Below are 22,022 nucleotides of genomic sequence, written 5' to 3'. Positions count from 1 at the left end.
GACTTGAGCATGTGTGTGTGTGTGTGCATGCATGTGCTGGCATGGGCATTTTGTCCTAAATCTTTATGAAGAAATTGAAACAGATTGCCAAGGTAGAAAAGGATTTCCATGATTTATTAATCAAGACCATTTGGGTGCAAGAGAGTAACTCAACTCAAACTAGTTTGCACACACACAAAAAAATTGTCTTATAGAATCAAAAGTAAGAGTGAACTATAAGACTATGTAAAAGTCAGTACTGCAGTTGAACTTCAGAAGCAGCATTAACCAAGGATTTGGATATGACCCAAAACTTCATTGTATCTTTTGTCTCTAGGTAAGGAAACATGCTCACACAAAGCTTGTTTTACAAGGTTTTATGTCTTATGTCCTAACCTCTGCACAGGAAAAAAATGGGATCTTTTTCACAATTCCAATTCAAAGAAAGGATTCTGGCACTGCTTGGGTCAAATGCTCAACTCTGGTTTAATTAGCTGTGGCAATTGGTGAAATGATGTGAAAACATAGGAGCCCCTGAAGAAATCTTGTAAATGGGGGAGCAAATCCCAGCAGAAAGGGGAAAGGGAATATTAGTCAGACAGTTGCATAGATGTCTCTACCCCAATAAGTGACTTCAGCTACTCTCTATTATTTGACTCAGCAGAACACCCAACAGTTTCCTTGAGATTTTCTTTATCTTTGGCACCTGTGATGTTGATTTTTTTTTCTGCTTGTTTTTTGCTCTTTCCAAACCAGTCTTTTTCTGCTCCTCTTTTGGGCTTCTCTTCATATGCCCATTGTAGCTGTATTTTTCCACCATGGTTTTTTTCTTTTTTTGCATGGGCAGGCACTGGGAAGCAAACCCAGTCTCTGGCATGGCAGGTGAGAACTCTGCCTGCTGAGCCACCGTGGCCCACCCCCACCAATGCTTTTATTTACTCAACAGCTCTACGAATTATCTACTCTGGTGGCACAAACCATGTTCCAGTCCTACATTTTCAACTGTTACATATCATTGCCCCAAGGATTACTTAAACACAATAATCTTTTCCCCTAGTTTATTGCAAGTCCCAACAATCCTACTTCAGTCTTGTGTAACCTTTAGTAGTGGACTTCCAGCTTCTGAAGATCTTCTAGCCATGTCTACTTATTCTTTCATTATTTCTCATAAACTAATTCATACAAAGACTGTTATTTCTTCTTTCAGGATATCTCATTTTTAAAACCTATAACCACTATTACAAAACAATCTTCCTTATTCTCTGCAATCAGTATGCTTTCACCTGTTAAATAGCTGTTTTCAAGAATCCCCCATCTGACCTCATCCTTCCTATGCCATTTATTATCTACTGTCTCCTAATCAGCCAGTATTGACCATGTCACAACAGCCATGTCACTACCATACAAATGCTGCACAAATGTCTGTATGTATACATTATAGGAAAATGTTCCTCTACTCACTGCTCTCTGCATTCTTATTTAGAATGCTCTGTCTCAACTCACCTCATCTCAGTTCTTCATGTTCTTTAGGGTCCAGCTGCAGCCTCATATCCACATGAACATCAGCCCACATTGAACATTTTTCTCTTAGCTCCAAAAGCATCTGTGAATAAAACATGGTTAAGTATTAAATTTTTTCTTGCCATATCATAGTTCATGGTTTTCAAATCTAGTATAAACTACTTGATGGCAGAGGCTGTTTTCCATTTTCCTTTGGTATCTCCTACAGTATTTCACATTATGGTCAGTCAACAAATAACCCACTGATTATTTCTTGCCCCAAAGTGCTACTTTACATAGCAAGTTTTAGTGAAAGAACATAGGGGTTGGAGTGAGGTGGATCTGGGTTTAACTCAGTTGCCAATGCTTACTAATAGTGTGGCTTCTAAACAAGTCTCATGAGCAATCTGAGCCTTTGTTTTCTATTATTATACATTATATTCTGATATAATACCCATCTCCCAGAGTTGTGAAGGTTAAATGAGGTTATGTGGAAACACCTAGCATTGTGCCTGGAATCTAGCATGTGCTCAATAAATAGTTTCCTTCCTCTCAAATATATCATTAACCTCTTGGACTTTTCTTTGAAATATTAATGGAAAATATTTTTCCTCTAGCTCTAGTATTTTTCCCAGGATATTGAATAGTTAGGGAAGTTGAGCAGATGTGGAATAAGGTTTGGAAAATTTTCAGTGAGGCAGGAAATTGAGGTTTTATAGAATTCCAATATTGAGGCAGTTAAATATGGTGCATAAAAGAGCTTAGATTATAGGAGGATTAGGTGTAAAGGATTAGACTAAGGCACCAATCTGGATCCACATCTAAGTGTTCATGCTCAAATTTGTGTGTTCCTGAAAATATCACTTAGATCCATTGGTCTACTTTCTCATGTATGCAATGAGTGCATTGGACTAAAGACTTTTCATATTTCTCCCAGTTGTAAAATTCTATGACTTTATAGTAATGATGTAACTAATGAAGTAGGGAAGTGGGATGGGAGACTAATGCCTAGTAATTGTGATAGAACCATTGTTAAGTTCAGGCAAGTGATAGGGAAACAAGGCTTATCAAGATAGAGAGCATAGATGACAAGGAACAGACGTATCTATTTCTGACTATAAGAAAGGGAAACTGTGTAAAGTACCTCTATTGTATGAAAACCTCCTTATTATTATTAATAACAACACACACACATATATAAATATACCAAGCACTGTCTAGCTTACAAAGCAGTTTTAAATATACATTGTTTGATACAAAGATAACAATCTTTGTAACATAAATATGGAAAATAATAGTATATGTGTATTGATGTATGCATGTGTGTATGTATAACTTGACTGACTTTTAACTATATTGTACCCACAGATGGTTGCATTCCATATTTTAGGGAGAGAGTATAGCTTGCTCATTAAAATAAAATAAATTTAGACTCTATATCATAACATACAGAGTCTGTATCATACTGTATCTGCATGTTCAAATAGTTACATACTACTTATAAATAAGGACTTAGAGGTTTTGGTTGAATTGATAACAAAAGAGTGACCCATTAAAAAGTTGTAGAAGTTTCAGTCTTGAAGTTTTTAAGTATCCTGTTTCTGCAGCATACAAAAATTACATCACTTACCTACAAGTCCTATTGACCAAATTTGAATGTAGTGACCTCAAATCATTATTATATTTTTATAAAACTCTCAGTATTTTTTGTAACATTATAAAATTCTTGTGCCTACATTAAGGATTCTATGGGCAAAAAATCTTTCATCAATCATAGTAAGTTAGACAACCTCTTGATCATATAAACATTTACAACTAAATGTAACTCTTTCATTAGGAAATATAGATAGAGTTGTATACTTCCTACAGTTTCTTTTCCTACCAAAACTCTCATTGTAAACAGTGATTGAGGTCCATGATATGCCCTTATTCTGCTACACCCAAAAGAGAACTCATAGTATCCATGCTAAGAATCTTACAGGCTATTTAGAAATAAATGCCTAAAAGAATATACACGAATACAATATATTTTAATTAAACTGTGTCATGTAGCATATGAATGTAAAATTTCAGAAAAGAGATGATCCTTCGAAGGAAAAAAAATTTGTGGTTATTAAAAGATAAAACACTTGGAAATGAAATTCTAGAATAAGCTGAGAGTATTCTTGCATCAGTGGTGGAAGGAATGCTATTTTGCTAATCCAGTTCGTTTCCCAGTATATCAAAATGTCTTGTCATCTCCAATCAAATGACTTCTAGAGAGTCTTTTGTGTAGCAATGATTGTGCATACACTAGCTCCTGAATAAAATTTGACAAGCAATACTGACAGAAATCCAAAAATTTTAGATGCTGATCTGATCACCTCAATTTGATAGATGAGATAAATTAAAATCACAAATGCTAAATAATTTACCATCTGTTTTCTTTAAGTGTATTTTTATTTCATCCAAAAAAAGAATCATCCAGAGAAACAATTAACAATGCTTATCCAAAAGGCATAGGAATAAAACTAAAGTCATTAAAACAAGAGGCTAATAGTAATGGGTCAAGAGGAAGCTACAGTTTCATCAAATTCACTAGGAAAGACAAAAACAGTATTCTAGGCAAGTAGAATGCAGGGCAAACATATCAATATGCAAACTTTAGCCTTTAGAATTAACATTTCTATCTTTTTAATGTAATCAACAGAAGTTTCCTGGTCTGCCGAAGTACTCAACAGGAAAACCTACCCACCCAACATTTGATCACTCTAATCCCTGTATTCGAACAATTCCAAATTGTCCCAGATTCTTTTCTTTTGGTCCAGATTCCCAACTGATCCTCAAACCCATACTTAACAATTACACTTTTACCAATTATCAGATCTCATCTCATGGACTAGATTAAGAACTTTTCACAGAACTCATTCCCTCATTACTGGAACTGGCTTGGGAAGCCTAAACTAAATTAATTAAGATTTTTTGCAATTTTGGGTTTGTATCTCTTAATTCCCATTGTATTTTTAATGCCTAAACACAATGCCTGGTACTCAGTAAGTGCTCAGTAATTTTTAATGATTGAATGAATGGCTACAAAAGCATATATTCCAAAATTTCAGAAGATAAAACCTACTGTAAAAGACAGGAAATAACTGCCAAGTCCAAAAAAAAACTGTATTTTATACTATTTTTCTGAGCCTTAAAAATTCTTTGCAATATAAAAAATTATATGGCAGTTGTTGACCATACATTGGCATGGCTTATGTATATAATCTTGTACATATTGAGAGGTTTCCAGTTCTTTCTGTTCTTAGAATTTTTTGATAGTTTTTAAATTACTTAAACATAGGCATCATAATCAGTATGTTGTGTTGACTTTAGCTAGAATGAGACTTTCTAAAAACTCTTAATCACTAGCAATGCTAAACCTATTCTAAAATGTACCCCTCCTTTCCCCAAAATCCAAATATTTTAGGACCAAATTGAAAAGGTTTCAATTTGAATTGCAAACCATAATTAAAATGATAGTTATAAAGACAAGTTTCATATTGGGGTTACATTTAAAATGAAAGAATTTAAGTTTAGAGTATAGTTTTTATAATCATTTCAGAAGAGCTGAAAAGATTGCCTTGTAATTTTCTGTAGGAAGAGATATTGTAGATCATTTATCTAGATAGTTTCTTGTGTATTTTAACTGATATATTTTCTTTCACTGAGGTGGTTGTTTCAAACAATAGCTGTTTCCGAAACATTTTATTTAAGAAGTCAAATTTGTATGTCAGAATATATTTTACATTCACCAGGGGAACTTACCATTTGAAAAAATCTCATGGTGAGTCATTCTTGAAAGTGAACAAGTATTTTTCAACTTGTATTCCATCATATATCAGAATTTTCCATGTACTAGGCTTGCTTAAAATGCATTTTATGTCTCTTTGAGTGAATGGATGATTAACAACAGTTTAGCGAATTTTTCTGTGTTGGATAAATCCCTCAGGTCTGTCAGTGATTGGGAAAAATGAGTTGTTAACTGCATTTACACATTTACACATTTATAACAGTAGTTTAAGTGTTCTTTAAATTGATATGATGCTTGGGAAACTAAATAAGTTTAATTCTTTCAAGGTAGAGACTGATTTTAGTAGAAGAATATTAAGCTTGGCTTTACCACCATAAAATGCAAGTGAATTACATGAATTGCTTTAAAATTTTCTTTGCAGAATTTGTTTCCTTGTTTTTCTTCCTATAGCCAAATAAACATTTAGCTAGGCATTCAAATAATTATTTAATCTTAATTGCAGGTATGTGCATGCTGAGAATGTTCTCCCACTGGTTTCAATTAAATCTGCAGTTTCTTGCTCTGTTACTCTGTTAGCCTTAATTCCCAAGGCATGCATCCAGAGTTCATTGTTATAAAACATTTGTGGCAAACTCAATATTGTTTTAGGAATGGTTATAAAATTATAGAAGGAAGATGCTGTTTTGTCTTAAAAAAATCATGAGAGCAAGAACAGAATATATTTGTTACCAAATTTAAAATCATTTAAAAATAATTTTAAATAACTGAAAAATATATGTTTTTGTTTCTAACACAATAATAGTTAAAAATGAATTTGATTGTGATTATGGTAGAAGCATATCGAACCACAAAAGTAGTTATTATTCAGTATCAGATTTAAAATGTGGATTGTGAAATGTTTCAAAATCAGTGTTTTCCTGGAAAGCACTTGAATTTATTGCCTTGAAATTAGTACAACAAATCCACTTAACAAAATACTTTGCTGCCAAAAAACAAAAATCGAAATCCTAAACTTGTATTGATCTGTCACATTTTTTCACTTTAAATTTTAGATATTTTTATTGACGATTGTATGGTATTCTTTACAAATTCTTGCAGCAACAACGTTTTAAAAATGTTTTTGAAGTGCTGATCTGTATTTTACTTTAGGTTTTCACTGGGATCTTCACAGCAGAAATGGTTCTCAAGATCATTGCCATGGATCCATATTATTATTTCCAAGAGGGCTGGAACATCTTTGATGGAATTATTGTCAGCCTTAGTTTAATGGAGCTTGGCCTGTCAAATGTGGAGGGATTATCTGTACTGCGATCATTCAGACTGGTAGCTGCATAGATTAATTTTATATTCTGTTTTTCGTTACTTAACATTTATTTCAAAACTAATTAAGGCATATTTATATAATTATTTGCTTTGAAAATTTCAATTTTATGTCAATATGTAACATTGTAAGGAAATACATAAATATTCTCTCTAAGTCTTAGTGTAAAATAGTTGCTAAGAATGATAAGAAGAGTGGATATTTCATAATGAATATATATATAGGGCTCATGAAAAAACCTACATGTGTTTCTAAAACTATTTTTTTAATTCATGTCATTTTTCTTTCTCTTTCTTTTTTTGCTTAAAGTCAGATATGCAAATAAAAATCTTAGGCCCAATTGATCTTAACTTTTTATTGACACTACTCATACTGGTGGGAACTACTTTAAAGCAACATGTGGAAAAATATTTAAATAGTTGATGCCATCAGCATTTTAAATAGTAACCCAACAAACTTTTTTGCAATATATCAAAATATTTTATTGTAAATAAGTGAAGTTTCATTGGAAAGTAAATAAAATGTGTATTTTTTTTCAAATCAAAGTGAAGCTGTCCTATAAGTTTATCAAATCGGTATTAGTCTATTTCACTTTCATTGTATAATACCCCATTAAAAATACACAGTTCATCCTTTTAAAAATATTTTTTCTTTTTACTCTTTAAAATATAAGCTGAAGATAATAGTAATTTGCTAAATTCACAGATGTCTCTGTTCAAAATATTTTTTCATGGGATATATGTTGATGACTCAGAAATGTTTTATTTAACACTTCCAAACTTTTTATGTTTTTATTTTTGCATTAAACTTATATGATTTGATTTATAATTTTAATGTTATTAACACTTTCTTTGCCTGGATTTGGAATTGAAATGGTTTAGTATGTTTTGAGATTTTATAGCATTCAAAAGTTGGTCTACAATATGATATACAAATAGAACAATGTCTAACTTCCGTAATCATATTACAAATACTACTAATAGTATCTTTTCATTCAATTACAGCTTCGAGTTTTCAAGCTGGCAAAATCCTGGCCCACACTGAATATGCTAATTAAGATCATTGGCAATTCCGTGGGGGCTCTGGGTAACCTCACCTTGGTGTTGGCCATCATCGTCTTCATTTTTGCCGTGGTTGGCATGCAGCTCTTTGGGAAGAGCTACAAAGAATGTGTCTGCAAGATCAATGAAGACTGTACACTCCCCCGCTGGCACATGCATGACTTCTTCCACTCCTTCCTGATTGTGTTCCGTGTGCTGTGTGGCGAGTGGATAGAGACCATGTGGGACTGTATGGAAGTCGCTGGTCAGGCCATGTGCCTTATTGTTTTCATGATGGTCATGGTCATCGGAAACCTGGTGGTATGTTTATAATACCAGTGATCACAAATAAGAACAGCCCAAGGATCAGACAGTAGCTAGGAAGGTGGCCTGATATAGTAGACATATCTCTGAGTCTCTTGAGTCTAAGGCTTAGACTCAAATCTCAAACCAGAACTAACACTCCGGCAAGGCATGGGCATGTGACTTAACTTCTCTGAACCACCCACCCCTGCCCCCATTGCCCATTTATAAAATTGAAACAAAACTGAATTTTTAAGGTTGATGTGAGGATTAAATGAAGTGTACTATCTATGAACATATGGAAAGCATAAATATAAGTACTGTCTTTTCTGTTTCTTCAAAGAAAAATATTTTTATTTTTATTATCAATTCTAATTTTCATCCTAGTATTATTTTTATAAAACAATGCTCTCCAGTAAATCTAAAAATACAGTTGTCTATTCTATATTGAAAGTATTCTTCACACATTTGTAGTTCCTTTTATTTGCTTACTCAGAGACATATAAGTTGTATACTATCAAATTTTGAAGACTGACTTCAATGAAATAGGGCAAAATATTTTAGTTATATATTGTAATTATCCAAATAACGTGGAAGAGCTACCATTTCATCCACTGAACTTATTTTTAAAAGAAATTATTTCAGTTTGAGTTATGTATATATGTATGGGCACTGACCAGATTTTAAAAACTTATTTTTAGCTGTGAGTTAAAACCTAAAGTAATGCATAATTTGTATATTTATATATTTTAAGGATTAAATTTCTCAATCACGTGTGAACAAAGCATTTTTATATGTCTTCATACTAGACCTTCCTTTTGAGTATACACTTCAAATGAGATTTCTTAAAAGAATACTAGAGAGAGACCTGTGGACATACAATTTTTTTTTCTGAACAGTAAAGATTCTAGAAGACCTAGATTCTAAACAATATCTGACACAGAAATAAGGAAACAAATTGGATTTCTTGTTTTGCATGGGCCTTCCTACTGTAAAACATGTTCTGAAACTTGATAAATACATTTCAACCTAAAATTGTTCTTATGAATACATTTCCTTTAACATCAGTTATTATGAATTATTCCTGCATTAATCATAGTTTATCAGTTAATTGGGCAATTTTCCATATATCCCACTGCTACTCTGAGATTTGAAATTTGTTTATATTTTCCCCACATACTACACATGCAAAAGGAAGAGAAAAATAATTTACATTGAATGGGTCTAGCTTAAACTGTGGAATAATTTTAGATTTTTCTCCATCTGTTGAGCTATTTGAACACATAAATTCCAAATTGTATTTGATGGACAATGTGTTAAACCTTATATAATTTACTGTTTTTGAATTTCTGCTGTTATAAAAGAGTGTCCACTAGTCTGAGGAATTTGTATTTCAAGTGTAATGTATTTGCTTATATCAGCAGGGATTAGATAGAGAAAGTCATTACATACATGATGCTAGGCATTCCTTAGAAAAAAGTGGTGAGATAAAATGATAAATGTGAAAATCGCTCTTTTTTTTTCTCATTGGCAAAAACAACGAAAGAAGGATTTTGTATTTTCAGGGGCAAACTGACTGAGTACACACAATTTAAACCTTTGAAGTTCTGTTTTCCTTTTGTCCTTTTGGCACATAAAAGATATGAGGTCCTTTAAATTGTATGTGGTTTAGACATGGTATCTGAAATATATAACTATTTAATAACCATTTGTTGAATTAATTTTGGCAAAGACCTAAGATTGCCTGAATTTACGGTATTTTGTTGCTTATAGCTTTTAGTTTCTCATGCGCTTGAATTTTTTTTTTTTTTTTTTTTTTTTTTTTAAATGGGCAGGCATCAGGAATTGAACCCAGGTCCTCTGGCACGGCAGGCAAGCATTCTTGCCTGTTGAGCCACCGTGGCCTGCCCTCTCGTGTGCTTGAATTTTAATGCAGCACATTTTTGTTTTTGTTTTTAGGTTCTGAACCTCTTTTTGGCCTTACTGTTGAGTTCATTTAGTTCAGACAACCTTGCTGCTACTGATGATGATAATGAAATGAACAATCTCCAGATTGCTGTAGGAAGGATGCAAAAGGGAATAGATTATGTGAAAAATAAGACACGGGAATGTTTCCAAAAAGCCTTCTTTAGAAAGCCAAAAGTTTTAGAAATCCATGAAGGCAACAAAATAGACAGCTGCATATCCAATAATACAGGAATTGAAATAAGCAAAGAGCTCAATTATCTTAAAGATGGGAATGGAACCACCAGTGGTGTAGGTACTGGAAGCAGTGTTGAAAAATACGTAATTGATGAAAACGATTACATGTCATTCATAAACAACCCCAGCCTCACTGTAACAGTGCCCATTGCTGTTGGAGAGTCTGACTTCGAAAACTTAAATACTGAAGAGTTCAGCAGTGAGTCAGAACTGGAAGAAAGCAAAGAGGTAAGAATATTTTCAAAGTTTTTTGCTGCATTTCCTGTTATAAACATGTACTATGGTTATTTAGTTTTCTTTATTATACTTCTATGCATTGCTAAAAAAGTAGTATCCAAAGTTGTATGTATAGTAATATTGGAAAATCATAAGATATCCTTTAATGAGAAACGTTTTTGTGGAAATTCCAACTTTCCACAGGAAAATAATCATTCTGTACAATTAGTATATTCATTTTCTTGATAGCTTGAAAATCTGATTTAAAAATGTAGCCTTCCAAAGAAGAGATGTCAATTAATACATCCTACTGTACACTGCATTGTATCTTTAGACAAATCAATGAACCATTTTATTAATCATTGTGAAGGCAACATCTCCTTATTCACTATTTTAGGTTTTGCTATGCTTTCTTTAATGTGGGAGATATATGTTATTTTCATTCAACTATGACATTTTTATTCACTATGATAGAGTTTTATTCGTTTATGGATATAATATATATTAGAAAAGCACAAGTAGCACTGATTTTGTTTCTCCAACTCAAAGACAAATCTACAAGATCTTCCAGATTAACTAGAAAACACTGGGAAATACTTGGAAAAGTTCCACTTCAGTATTACAGTTGAACTTTAGCTTGAAATTTTCCACTTCAATATTACAGGAAAGAACAGGAAAGGACAGGAGAAAGGAAATTATTCCTACTGTATGATTAGAATTCCTATGGTGTTATGATAGTAGCTAAGTAGCTTATCAGTATTAACTCTGCAGAGAATAGGATTAAATTTTTTTATCATTATTTATTTATGGAGTTCAAATATACCAGTTGGAAGTTAATTATCAAAAACATGTATTTATATGCATTGTTAAAAAAGTAATGTTGAAAGCTTGAAATACTACTAAGTAGTATTGAAAATTTAAGGCTATGATAGTGATACCATAGGAATCAAACCAATGATGTTTGAGTTTGTGAGTATATTTTGGAAACTTCTTTTCTGATAATCATATAAACAGAATTTGAAATCCTTATAAATAAATTTCTGACAATGTTGCAACTGATAACTTTCTGATATTTTTTCAGTCATTTCACAGATGCTGAGATATAATAATAAATGTGGAAATACTTTAAAAATGGTAATTCACAGTATAAAATGAAATAGTAATATTCTTTTTCTCGGTTCTACTCAGTCTGCTTAGTTCACTTTCAACTTATGTTGCTCATTCTCTAGACCAAGCATAAAATTCTAATTTGCTTTTTATCATCTGATATAGATTGGTGAAGAAACACCAATTAATTAGATATTTGCTAAGCAATTTTTCAACTCAGCGCTCTGCTAGAAACTTGGCATAAGGAAGAGTTAAAGAGAACTCTATAACCTAATCCCCCTACAAAGAAATCTCAGCATCTTTGAGTTGAGCTAACACTAAACTCACGAAAACACTAAAGACCTATTAAAGAGCTTAATTCTACAAAAATGAATATAAGGTTTTAGGTATTGAGAACAGGAAGAAATCAGTAGAGTAGTTGCTAATGAAAGAGATATAATTGAAATGGAACTCAAAGTTTAGGTCAAATATAGAGGAACAAAAAGCAAAAAGCAGAAACCTTCTAAGTGAAAGCCAGAGCTATTAAGTAAATTTAGTATTAAGTTGAGTCAGTAAGGCAAACAGCATAAATGAAGTATTGGTTGAAAAGATAGTGGGAAGACATGTTGGATTTGAAGGGTAGTTTCAAATTATAGTGTTTGAAGTAAGTCACAAGAATTTGGAATTTGTTGCATAGTAAACAAGGAGCTAGTGTGTCCTTTAACAGGGGAAATGTAATAGAAAAGTGATGCTTTAAGAAAATTTATTTGATATCAATGAGTAAAACAGCTTAGATTGAGAGACAAGGGGGATATGGTAGCAATCATTTGATAGCAATGAGGTGATGAAATTCTGGGCTAGGATAATATGGGCTGAGATTTACTGGCAATTTGACAAACATTGTAAAAAGTTTGTAAAATTGGAAAAATGCTAATGCCACTGTCTGAAATGGCCCTCTTAGAAAGGGGGCCAGGTTTATGTGGGAAGAGGAAGAGTTCAGTTTTGATACATGAATTAGAAGTGACACTGTTGGGAACTATGGCCTGCATGAGAGGTCAGGGTTTAAAAAATAGATCTGATAATTTGGATTTCATAATAACCCAATTCCCTGAAAATAGAGGAGCTGGCTAAAGAAGTATCTATAAAAAGAAAATAGGAGGAAATTATGGACAAAATAAAATGAAAAGCTTGAGGTGAAGAAGAGGTGAAAAAAGCATAAGAGGTGAAAAAAACTTTTGCTAGATTAGTATAATAGGTTTTATCTCATCAAATCTTTGGAAAATACAGATCTTAATTTCCTTCTAGCAAACAGTTAGTTTTTAGAATACTTTGAAAACTGTTAAAACTGTTTGATGTACACAGATATTTCAATGACTGCTTAGAAGAACATTATTCTATTGCCATGTCTTTTTAATGTTTAAAAACATAAACTCGGAATAATGAAATCCAATGTCTCCTCCATTATCAACTCCTGAAAGACATTTATTACCTGAACAAAAATTCCTTATTGGGTGATTTGTAAAAACCATTCTGTTCTCTTTCAATCTAATTTTTAATACATGGAATCCAATTACAGAATGTAATGAATTGTTTAGACAGACATATTAGAGGGGGAATATATCAAAGTAAATATAAACTTTTATATTTTAATAAAATTTCAAATTATCTTGTACAGTTATATTAAATTCAACAATAAATTTTAAGTAAATTATTTGGCAAAATTAGTACAAAGCAACAGAAAAATTTATAGGACAAATTTCATATATGCTCATACCCAAGATAAAAAGTACGCAGTTTTTAAAAAGAAAAGTGAAAATTAGCATGTTCTAACAGCATAGAGCAGATTTAAATATATTCCAGGTAAATGTAGTTTTCATCTGAAATTTGTGCAAAGTGCTAGCATTGATCTCTGATCTCATATCAGGTGCAAAACTATGTTGGCTGGCTTATTCGTTATTGATAACTATCACACATACACATAAACACATGTAAACATACACATGCACAGATAAAAAAACAACATATCCACAAAGCAACATTGTGGTTCACAGTTTTTGTTTGTTTGTTTGTTTTTCTTTTCCTTTTTTAACAACAAGTAGCAAAATGCATTGATTTCTGATTTGGGGAACATAGTATATTTTTCTCTTTGTTGAGAAAATGAGCACTCATGCAGGCTAAATCTACTGGAGTGGTACATTTTTTCAATAAAATAAAAAATGCAATAAATTTCTGCCTAAATAAAGGCAGTAAATTATTTAGAGGGTATTTAAAACTCTGGGTAATCTATACCTTCCATTCATTTTCATAATAATTTTTACCTAGCTAGTAATGCAACTGGGGGGAAGTGATGCCTAGAATTTTTGAGAGATAAAAATATGAATTGCTGTCATTATATTCTGAACCTCTAAAATAACCAGGCTGGTATAGAAACAAATATAAAGCTTTGCATGAAAAAATGTAGGAGAATTGAAGACGGATTTCAAATAGTGATTTTTTAATCTTAATAAAACAGAATTATACAAATCTTGTGATAGAATATAATGTAGAATTTTGTTTTCATAATCATGATTTCTTGAATTTTTTATAGAAATATGGATATTTTACAATTTAGTTCTTAAGAAAGATTGTTGTTTTAATTCATATCTTTGTAAGTGAAGGATATAGAATAAATAATGCTTTTAGGGATCATATTTGAAGCTTAATTCCAAAGCACAATCTAGCAATATCATACCATGACCTTCACTGCTTACCATTTTACTTCTCACAGGGGTAAAATCCAGCTGGAGCCATCAAGAATGCAGCTCTGGTGTTTTTTAACCAGCCAGAGGCTCGTGCTACCACTTTTGCCCAGGTTACCCAAGCAAGTTGTACATGTACAGTCACTTTCTAAATGAATATTGATTGGCCTGCATGCTACTCAGCTGTGTTCCTTCCCCTGCCATGGCAAGGAAGTGCTAGACATGCCCAGCTGCTCTCTGCTAATCGTGTGACAAATCACAGCATGGTCAGACGAAACAGGCAGCCCCAACATCATACAATTCTGCTAATTACTTTTCTAGTTTTTAAAAACAGTAATTGCATGCTCTATAGAATTTATAATATCCATTTTTAACAGGATAGGAATGTTTAAAGTTCAGTTTAGTCAAGGATTTAAGAGAGCATGCATTTTTTTTTAATTTATCTGCTTTTATTTCATTAAAATAAGACCACAACATTTTTTTGGTTGATTCAGCCTTTATAAATAAATTGTATTACCAAAATGAGCCTCAGAGGGTTTTTTCTGATAGTGCTGCCATTTTCAGATCATTATATTCAGATCTGTGATTACAATTTTCAACCCATCTAAATTATGTGCTCCAGACAAAAATGTTTGCTTTCATATTTTGGGAGAAAGAGTAGGATGATATGTTTTTGAGATATGAAGGGCCATAGTCTGTATGCATTTGGGCACCACATATCTTGGATTTTCATGTAGTTAAGGAAATTTAATGTCATGTGTCTGTAAAACCATTAAGTAATTGAAAAAAGGAAACCATATGATATAGAGTATGAAAAGTATATTGCATATTGATTGTTAGGTAATTGGTCCAGGTATACTTAGTTTAGATTTGGAATTTCTCTGATCTGCATTAATTTTTCTCTAACTGCTCTCTACCCTACAATTGAGCAGGTAAAAAAGGCACTTGGAAATTTACTACTTTTGATTATTAATTATTAATTATAGTTTTATGAAGAGCAAAGGGCAGCTCCTAGGATTACTTTAAAATTTGTGGATTAACTAAATCCTTAGTTTATTCTCTTGATTCAACCTTCTCCTGCCGATTTCACTGTTGATTGGAAACTGCCCAGCATACAGGTTCTGGAAGGGAAATTATGAAACAAAAGTGAAAAGTTCATAAGTATTGGTAATTCTCAAGACTTCTCGCAAAAAAGGATATCTAAGTGGAGTTTGGGGTTGCCAGTGTGTTTAATTAATATATACTTTTTCTTGAGGGGTAATTGAAAATTCATTGCAAAATGAAACAAATCCAAGAGTAAAATTATTAATGAAAAATAGATAAAAGCATAGTCCCTGGTAATTTATACAATTTTAGTTTGGGGAGAAAGACCATATTTAATAGCTGTTAATAGTTACTGTAGAAAATCTAATTTCTTTTTTCTTCACAAGCAGAATAGAATTAAATGATACTGGCAAATTAACATTTATAAAACATGTTTAACAGGATTGCCTCTTTCCTTTACAAAGCCTTTATGAAAACATTGAAAATAAATGTCCTGAGCACATGAATTTCTTGAAAGGGTTTGTCGTCCATTTTCAGAATTTGGAGAGCAGTGGGAAAATGACTCCAGCTTTCAATTTCTCTGTCACGTTGTTAGTGTCTTCCAAACTCTTTGTGAAATTAAAGGCAAGGCCACTCTTGGAGAGATGTAGATGAGTGTGTTATTCACCATTTTAAACCCATCGCCATTTTAAACCCATCTCAACCTTTAGAGAACTGTCTGTGTTTGAGTATACTTTGCTGAAATAAGACCCAATTAAAGCTGGTTTAGAAGGATTTTTTTCTATCTCTTCCCTAGACAGATCATCTTCTTCTTTTGCCTTCTTGATTCCCTTCTACTACGCTCCTCAACTACTCCATAATTTTTTCAGTTTCATTTATCAGGTCTTACAAGGCTATTTTAAAATAAAAGATTTACAAGTGTCATCATACATTTAAAACATGTCAAGGCAAAACCAGATAGAGTTGGTTCATATTTTTAACCATTTAATAAGTGGTCCAAAAAAAAGGAGCTACTTGGTTATCTTTGTTTTCCCTGCCTTGGACCAGCAACCAAATAGCCTCACCATGTGGCTGCCTGTTCTTCAAGTGAAGTCAAGATATGGATATGCAAATCCAAAAGATCAGACTAAGGCCCTAATAGCAATATGTAGCTAAATGATTTTGCTCTTCTACTTGGAAAACAAAATCCATAAGTTTTGAGAGAAAACTAGATTTTAAAGGTACTCTGTAATGGCTGAATCTTTTATTTTGCCTCTTGAATCATACAGCAATTTGTAAGAATCAAAGATTTGTAATAACTGATTGAAAATAATTGAAATGTGAGCGCATTTCAGTGGAAGTAGGCCAGTTGCTAACATTCTCTTCTATCTATGAAAGTTGAATTTCATTATTTAATTGGATAAAAACCAAGAGCAATATTAGTAATAAAGGGAAATTTTGACGTTATGTTATCAGGGAGAAAAAGATGGTTGTCTTTGCACTCATGACCTTTGTGGGTGCTGATTGTGTCGTTTCTTTTGTTGAACTAATCTATTCCTCTGAGTGGTATTTGCAATAAACCTTGAAAACTTCATATTCAGGTACCATGTCTTTGAGAACATGGTTCTTGGATCAGCGTGCAGCTTCCACAGCATTGCGCTGGGCTTCTGCTACAGCCAGGCATGTCTTCTGTGGCTGAATTAGGCCTGGAGAATGTTGCATCTTAAACCTGCTTTCCAGCGTGCATTTGTAGAGCATAAGCCATCATCCCTCTGTAGGGTCAGTAGTTTCTACAAGGGATGGAAGAATCTAAACTTCAGGCACCATAAAATATTTGAGTGATAGAGATAGAATAACACGCAAAAAAATTTGAACTTGTACTATGTGAAAGCTTTCTCTTATTTTGCCTATATACCCAATTATTTTTTTCTGAGTACTTCAGAACAGCTATAATTTTTGTATTAAGTATAGTTATCAAGATTCTTAATATGGTAAATTTCTTTTCAGGTTTCTTTGCCCTTTTCTTTTTTTTTTTTTTTTTTTTTTTTTTTTTACTTATATCATGTAGTATCACAGCTGTGGCAAAGTAAAGAAAGTAAGTTATTCTTTGTACTTATCACGAGTGACCTGGTTTTTAAATTAGTTGCATATTTTTAAATAAAATTGAAAATTATTTTGGTATGACTATGGTAAAATATATCACCAACTACTCTTTACTAAAGTATTAGTGCCAAAGTACAGCCAGGCAAAGGCTGTACTTTGAACTTAATTACAAAATGTTGAACTTAATTTTGAACTTAATTACAAAATGTTTAGAATATATCAATGTATACGATTTTGAATATTCAAATAGTTTTCTGGGGTGTAAATTAGTGATTATAAAGTACAAAAGTAAAATTCCTTATATATTTAATGGATAAAATATATCAGATAAGACATCATAAGTGGTAAGTTGGTATAATTTAATAGAACATACTTTAAGTTTAGTTTTAATTTATAAATGTAAGTAAACCTCAAAACTTTTGAAACTTTATAGAGTTAATACAATATTTCACAACTTCACAGTTTCTTATGATAAAAATGTGGCCTATGGGGATGGAAAACAATATAGTGACTTTTCTGAATAAGGAGATGAAATAATGAGATTAGCAAATAAGCCTGACTCTCCAGCTGGTAGAGAGTTGGCTTTATATAAACCTTCAAAGAGAGGTGAATATTAGTCTACCATTTTCTAAACTTTGGGACATGGGGGCTTGCTAATCTTGGCTATAGGTCCCTTTCCAAACATTACTTGAGGAGCTTTCCTTGAGGAACATTCTTTGATGAGCATAAGAAAAAAATGTTTATCCTTATAATTAGAAAAACTCCTGGGTAACAGTGAAGCACTATTGTTTGTAAATGGGGTTCTGCTCCTTTGAGCACTGGGCAGAATGGTGGCAAGGATGCTTCCTAGTTTATGTTTTCAAAACACCTGTTGTGTCTCATAAGGCCAGGCAGATAGACATGAACTGACTGCCATCCCTCTCTACTATAAAATGTATGAATGCACATCTATAGCCATTTAGAAAATTGAACATGTTCATATCCAAAATGGCAATCACATTCATAAATGTTTACAAGCTCAAGAGAGTACCAATAACAACAGTACATCCAGAGACTAGAGATCCATACTTGACAAATAATCGATTCAATTGTCATTTATTTAATAGCTTCTGTTAGTTACTTGTGCTGTGAAGGGTTTGCTTTAAATAAGTATTTGTATTTAAATTTAAGACACCTGAAGAATAAATGATATACCATTTTAATGTGAGAAATTAAACATCTTACAATTATATTAACAGTGGTAAAATGGGAAGTGAAAGGTGAGTATATTTTCTAAAGTTTTTCAAAAGTATATATATATATGTATGCATATATACATATATACGTATAACTTTCTTTTCTATCATTTACTTGTTGAATGTCTGTCAATAGTCCAGAGAACATTTTTGGAAATCTCATGGATTTTTAATCATTAAAATATCATTATTAATTAATTAATTTTTACTTAATAGGAAAATGCAATTCCTAATATAATTAGATTTCTATTAAAGCCATGATTGAGTTATTTATCAAAATGGAGAGATGAAATTACCTAAACACTATAATTCTCTTTATGAGAGTAATACAAAAATGCATTTAATCATTCATTTATTCAGTCTTCATAACTATTTAGTTACGCTTGGCAATGTACTGGATCTTTGGTATATATATTTTATATATATATTCTTGGTATATATATGTATACAGTTATATAGATGTATATATATATATTCATGGGGGATTTATCAAAGGAAATAAGCATAATGAATTAGATGTTCCATAAAGTTAGCAGGAAGAAAAGTGGAGAAATCATGCAAGAGAGAATGGCTTCATGGAAGTAGTGGGCTTAGAAGAAACTATTAGCTTGGATTGGTTAAGAAGAAGAAGAAAAATGTATTTTTTATAGCGAACCTTAAAATGGCTTTTGTTTCTTCTTGGTATAAGTTTATACAGTGGATATTATTACTACTTCTCATAAAAAGCCAGTGTCCAGCCCATAAAGCACCAGTGAAACTGAAAGGAAAAGAGTTGGTTGCTGAGCCTAAATGATCATCTGGCATTTTCTTGGTTATACCAGAAGCAACTGCAGTTCTATGCAGCAGTAGCTCTCATAGCCCCTTTTAAAAAAGACTAACGATATCTTGAATGTTAGGAACAGAAGAATTATGGGTAAGGAAAATATATGTTGGCTTTCCCACCTCCTCCAGAGGTAATGGTGGAAGGTCCCGTACACTAATGATCCTCAGAACCATCAGCCAAAAATTATGGCCCAGCTTCTCTGTTTAGCATAACTCCAGGCTAGGAGGTACTACATTATAAAATTATATTTTGAATTTAAGAATTTTCCAAATATATTTAGTTGGACATGGTTAATGTAATCTTCAGAGTATCATCATAAAAAGTGTCATCTGGATACAACTCTTGAACTAGTTCACACTCTAAAATATTAAATTATATTTGTATTATGATTTCAACAAATCAGTCTTGTGCCAAATTTCCCCCTATAGAATCTGCATCTCTGGAGCCATTAAGGCATTTTTAAATAACACATTAACTCCTTCAAAAGCCTAGGACAGAGTGACTATACCACCTCCTAGTGAAGTTATGGGAGCTTTGAAACCATTAGCATGTCCATGCACTGTCCATTCATCTTAAAAGCTTTACATTACCTAGGTTGTGCTGTGTCATGTCTTTTCATCAGTTTTCATAAGACATTGCACATTTATAACATCTTCCCAAGTAATTTCAGAGTACTTAGTAGATATTTATTCTTGTAAGATTACAAGAATAGGCTCTTTCCAGCCATGTGGCATGCCACAATGATTTATTTAGAGGAAAATTTCACAGCCAGATCACATGTTGAAATCAGAATGTGCTCCTAATGAAAGTCTATACGGATTCTGGACAATGCCAGAATCAGTTTATGAAGAAATTTCCATCTCATTTAGAATTCTTTGGCAAGTACTGAATTCATTTCAGCAGTTAAAAAAAAAAAAAAAAAGAGGAGATCCATCATTTTCTTGCTAGTAATGTAAGAAGAAAATTATGTAAGCTTGGAGAAATATAGCTCAAAGTTGAACTATTATGACTGTGACTAATGTTAATGTGCTTCCTTTCTAAAATTACAGAAACATGGACAGTACTTAGAAACATGAAAATTTCCATCTGAAGTGGAGGAAATTACAATTTTAGTAGAAGCATTTAATTAATATGATCAGTAGTAGATATCCGCATACCAAATTTTTAATCAAACTATTCTTACTATAATACCAAAATATTTTGTATGGTATTCACATACAAATGTAAATCTTAAGTCAAACAGTGTAATCCATCCTTTCCAAATCACCATGCTGAATGCTGTCTGACCTTAATATCAGAAATTTTATTATGATCCAGGTCAGTAGTCACTTTGTTGTGAATAATAGGACTTAAATTATAATGACTTATTAGTGCATAATATCAGTGATGTTAAAGAGTCAATGCTGCCACTACTAATTTGTCCACATGATGATTTAGCTTAAATCATATTTTTGCAATGGGGTTTTGTTTCTAGAAACTAAATGCAACCAGCTCATCTGAAGGAAGTACAGTTGATATTGCTCCACCCCAAGAAGGTGAACAGGCAGAAATTGAGCCTGAGGAAGACCTTAAACCAGAAGCTTGTTTTACTGAAGGTAAGTAAGCTCTAATATAATTAAATGCAATTTCCCCTCATTTCTTATAGAGATTGAAGTTGAAGGGAATACTTAAGACCAAATGTTGAAGACACACTCATCTTTGTTTTTCCTCTTTTCTTCCAAAAAGTTTATCTATCTATACTATAGCAATGACTGTCACTGGACAATTTAGCTGATATGACATGTCTTTTCTTTCCATACCCCACAATGTGGGGAACCTCACTCTGTGAGATAAATGGCCTTCTGAAATGTTTTCTCATTGATATTTTTTCTCTTCAGATCTCATTAGTAAAAGTGTGATATGATTTATAAATGCCACAATAACTAAATCCCATTCCTTACATTTTCAATGCAATTAATTTGTGCTGTGACCAGAACTGTTTTTGGATATAGATGTATTTGTTAGAGCACTGGCAAGAAGAGTAGTGGTTCTGCATAGAGAGAGACATAGTATGTTGCACACCAATCAATAAAGATTTGTTGATTCAGTGTGATTGCATTGAGTCTAATGAGTAGTAGCTCATATAGTCAGAGCAGAAAAGTGGATGGGAGATATAAATAATATGCAAGTGAAGAGGGGGAGGACAAAGGAATAAGAGAGACTGACTGACAAGATGAGTCATGGGTGTGACTAAGGAAAGCACTGAAGCTAAAAATAAATTAAATAGGGAAAACTGTCAGTGCCAAATACCTGGGAAGAAAGGAGCATTCTGTGCATGAAAAGAAGAGAGTAAAATTCCAGGATTACATCAAAATATAAATAAAGTACTTAATCATGTAGTTTTGCCCCAAATTGGAGAGGTGCACCACCTAGACCCTGCTCCCATGGATAGCCTTCAGGCAAAAACTGATCCTAACTGTCCTTGAAAGATAAAGCCATTTAAAGCCAAGCAATGCTGGATAAAGTAAAGCAATTCCTGGAGTCTAGGTGACTAGTTGAGATTCTGAGTCTAGGAATGATTCATCATACAGGAAAGATGCTGAAGATAACTAGGGAATGATGTAGCTAGTTATCCTACAAAATGAACAAGTAGGAAGGTGGGGCCCAGAGAGCTTATTTTTCCCAGTTTAACATTT

At 32.6% G+C, this 22,022-nt stretch overlaps 1 protein-coding gene and 1 long non-coding RNA gene across 2 annotated transcripts in view; one reads left to right on the top strand and one right to left on the bottom strand.

Annotated features, from left to right (window-relative positions):
- Positions 1 to 22,022, top strand: part of LOC143677703 (sodium channel protein type 3 subunit alpha) — a 116,494-nt gene that overhangs the window by 58,046 nt on the left and 36,426 nt on the right. The window contains exons 15-18 of the mRNA XM_077154037.1: positions 6,407 to 6,580; positions 7,583 to 7,939; positions 9,881 to 10,351; positions 20,822 to 20,942. Coding sequence (XP_077010152.1) covers positions 6,407 to 6,580; positions 7,583 to 7,939; positions 9,881 to 10,351; positions 20,822 to 20,942 — 1,123 coding nt within the window. The remainder of the gene's footprint in view (positions 1 to 6,406; positions 6,581 to 7,582; positions 7,940 to 9,880; positions 10,352 to 20,821; positions 20,943 to 22,022) is intronic.
- The window catches only part of LOC143677704 (uncharacterized), a 115,493-nt gene continuing 94,948 nt past the window's right edge, over positions 1,478 to 22,022 (bottom strand). Inside the window, exon 4 of the long non-coding RNA XR_013172824.1 lies at positions 1,478 to 1,582. This is a non-coding gene — a long non-coding RNA (uncharacterized LOC143677704). The remainder of the gene's footprint in view (positions 1,583 to 22,022) is intronic.

This window comes from Tamandua tetradactyla, chromosome 3 (assembly GCF_023851605.1).
Source record: "Tamandua tetradactyla isolate mTamTet1 chromosome 3, mTamTet1.pri, whole genome shotgun sequence".
NCBI lineage: Eukaryota > Metazoa > Chordata > Mammalia > Pilosa > Myrmecophagidae > Tamandua > Tamandua tetradactyla.
This window is presented reverse-complemented; position numbering and strand designations above follow the sequence as displayed.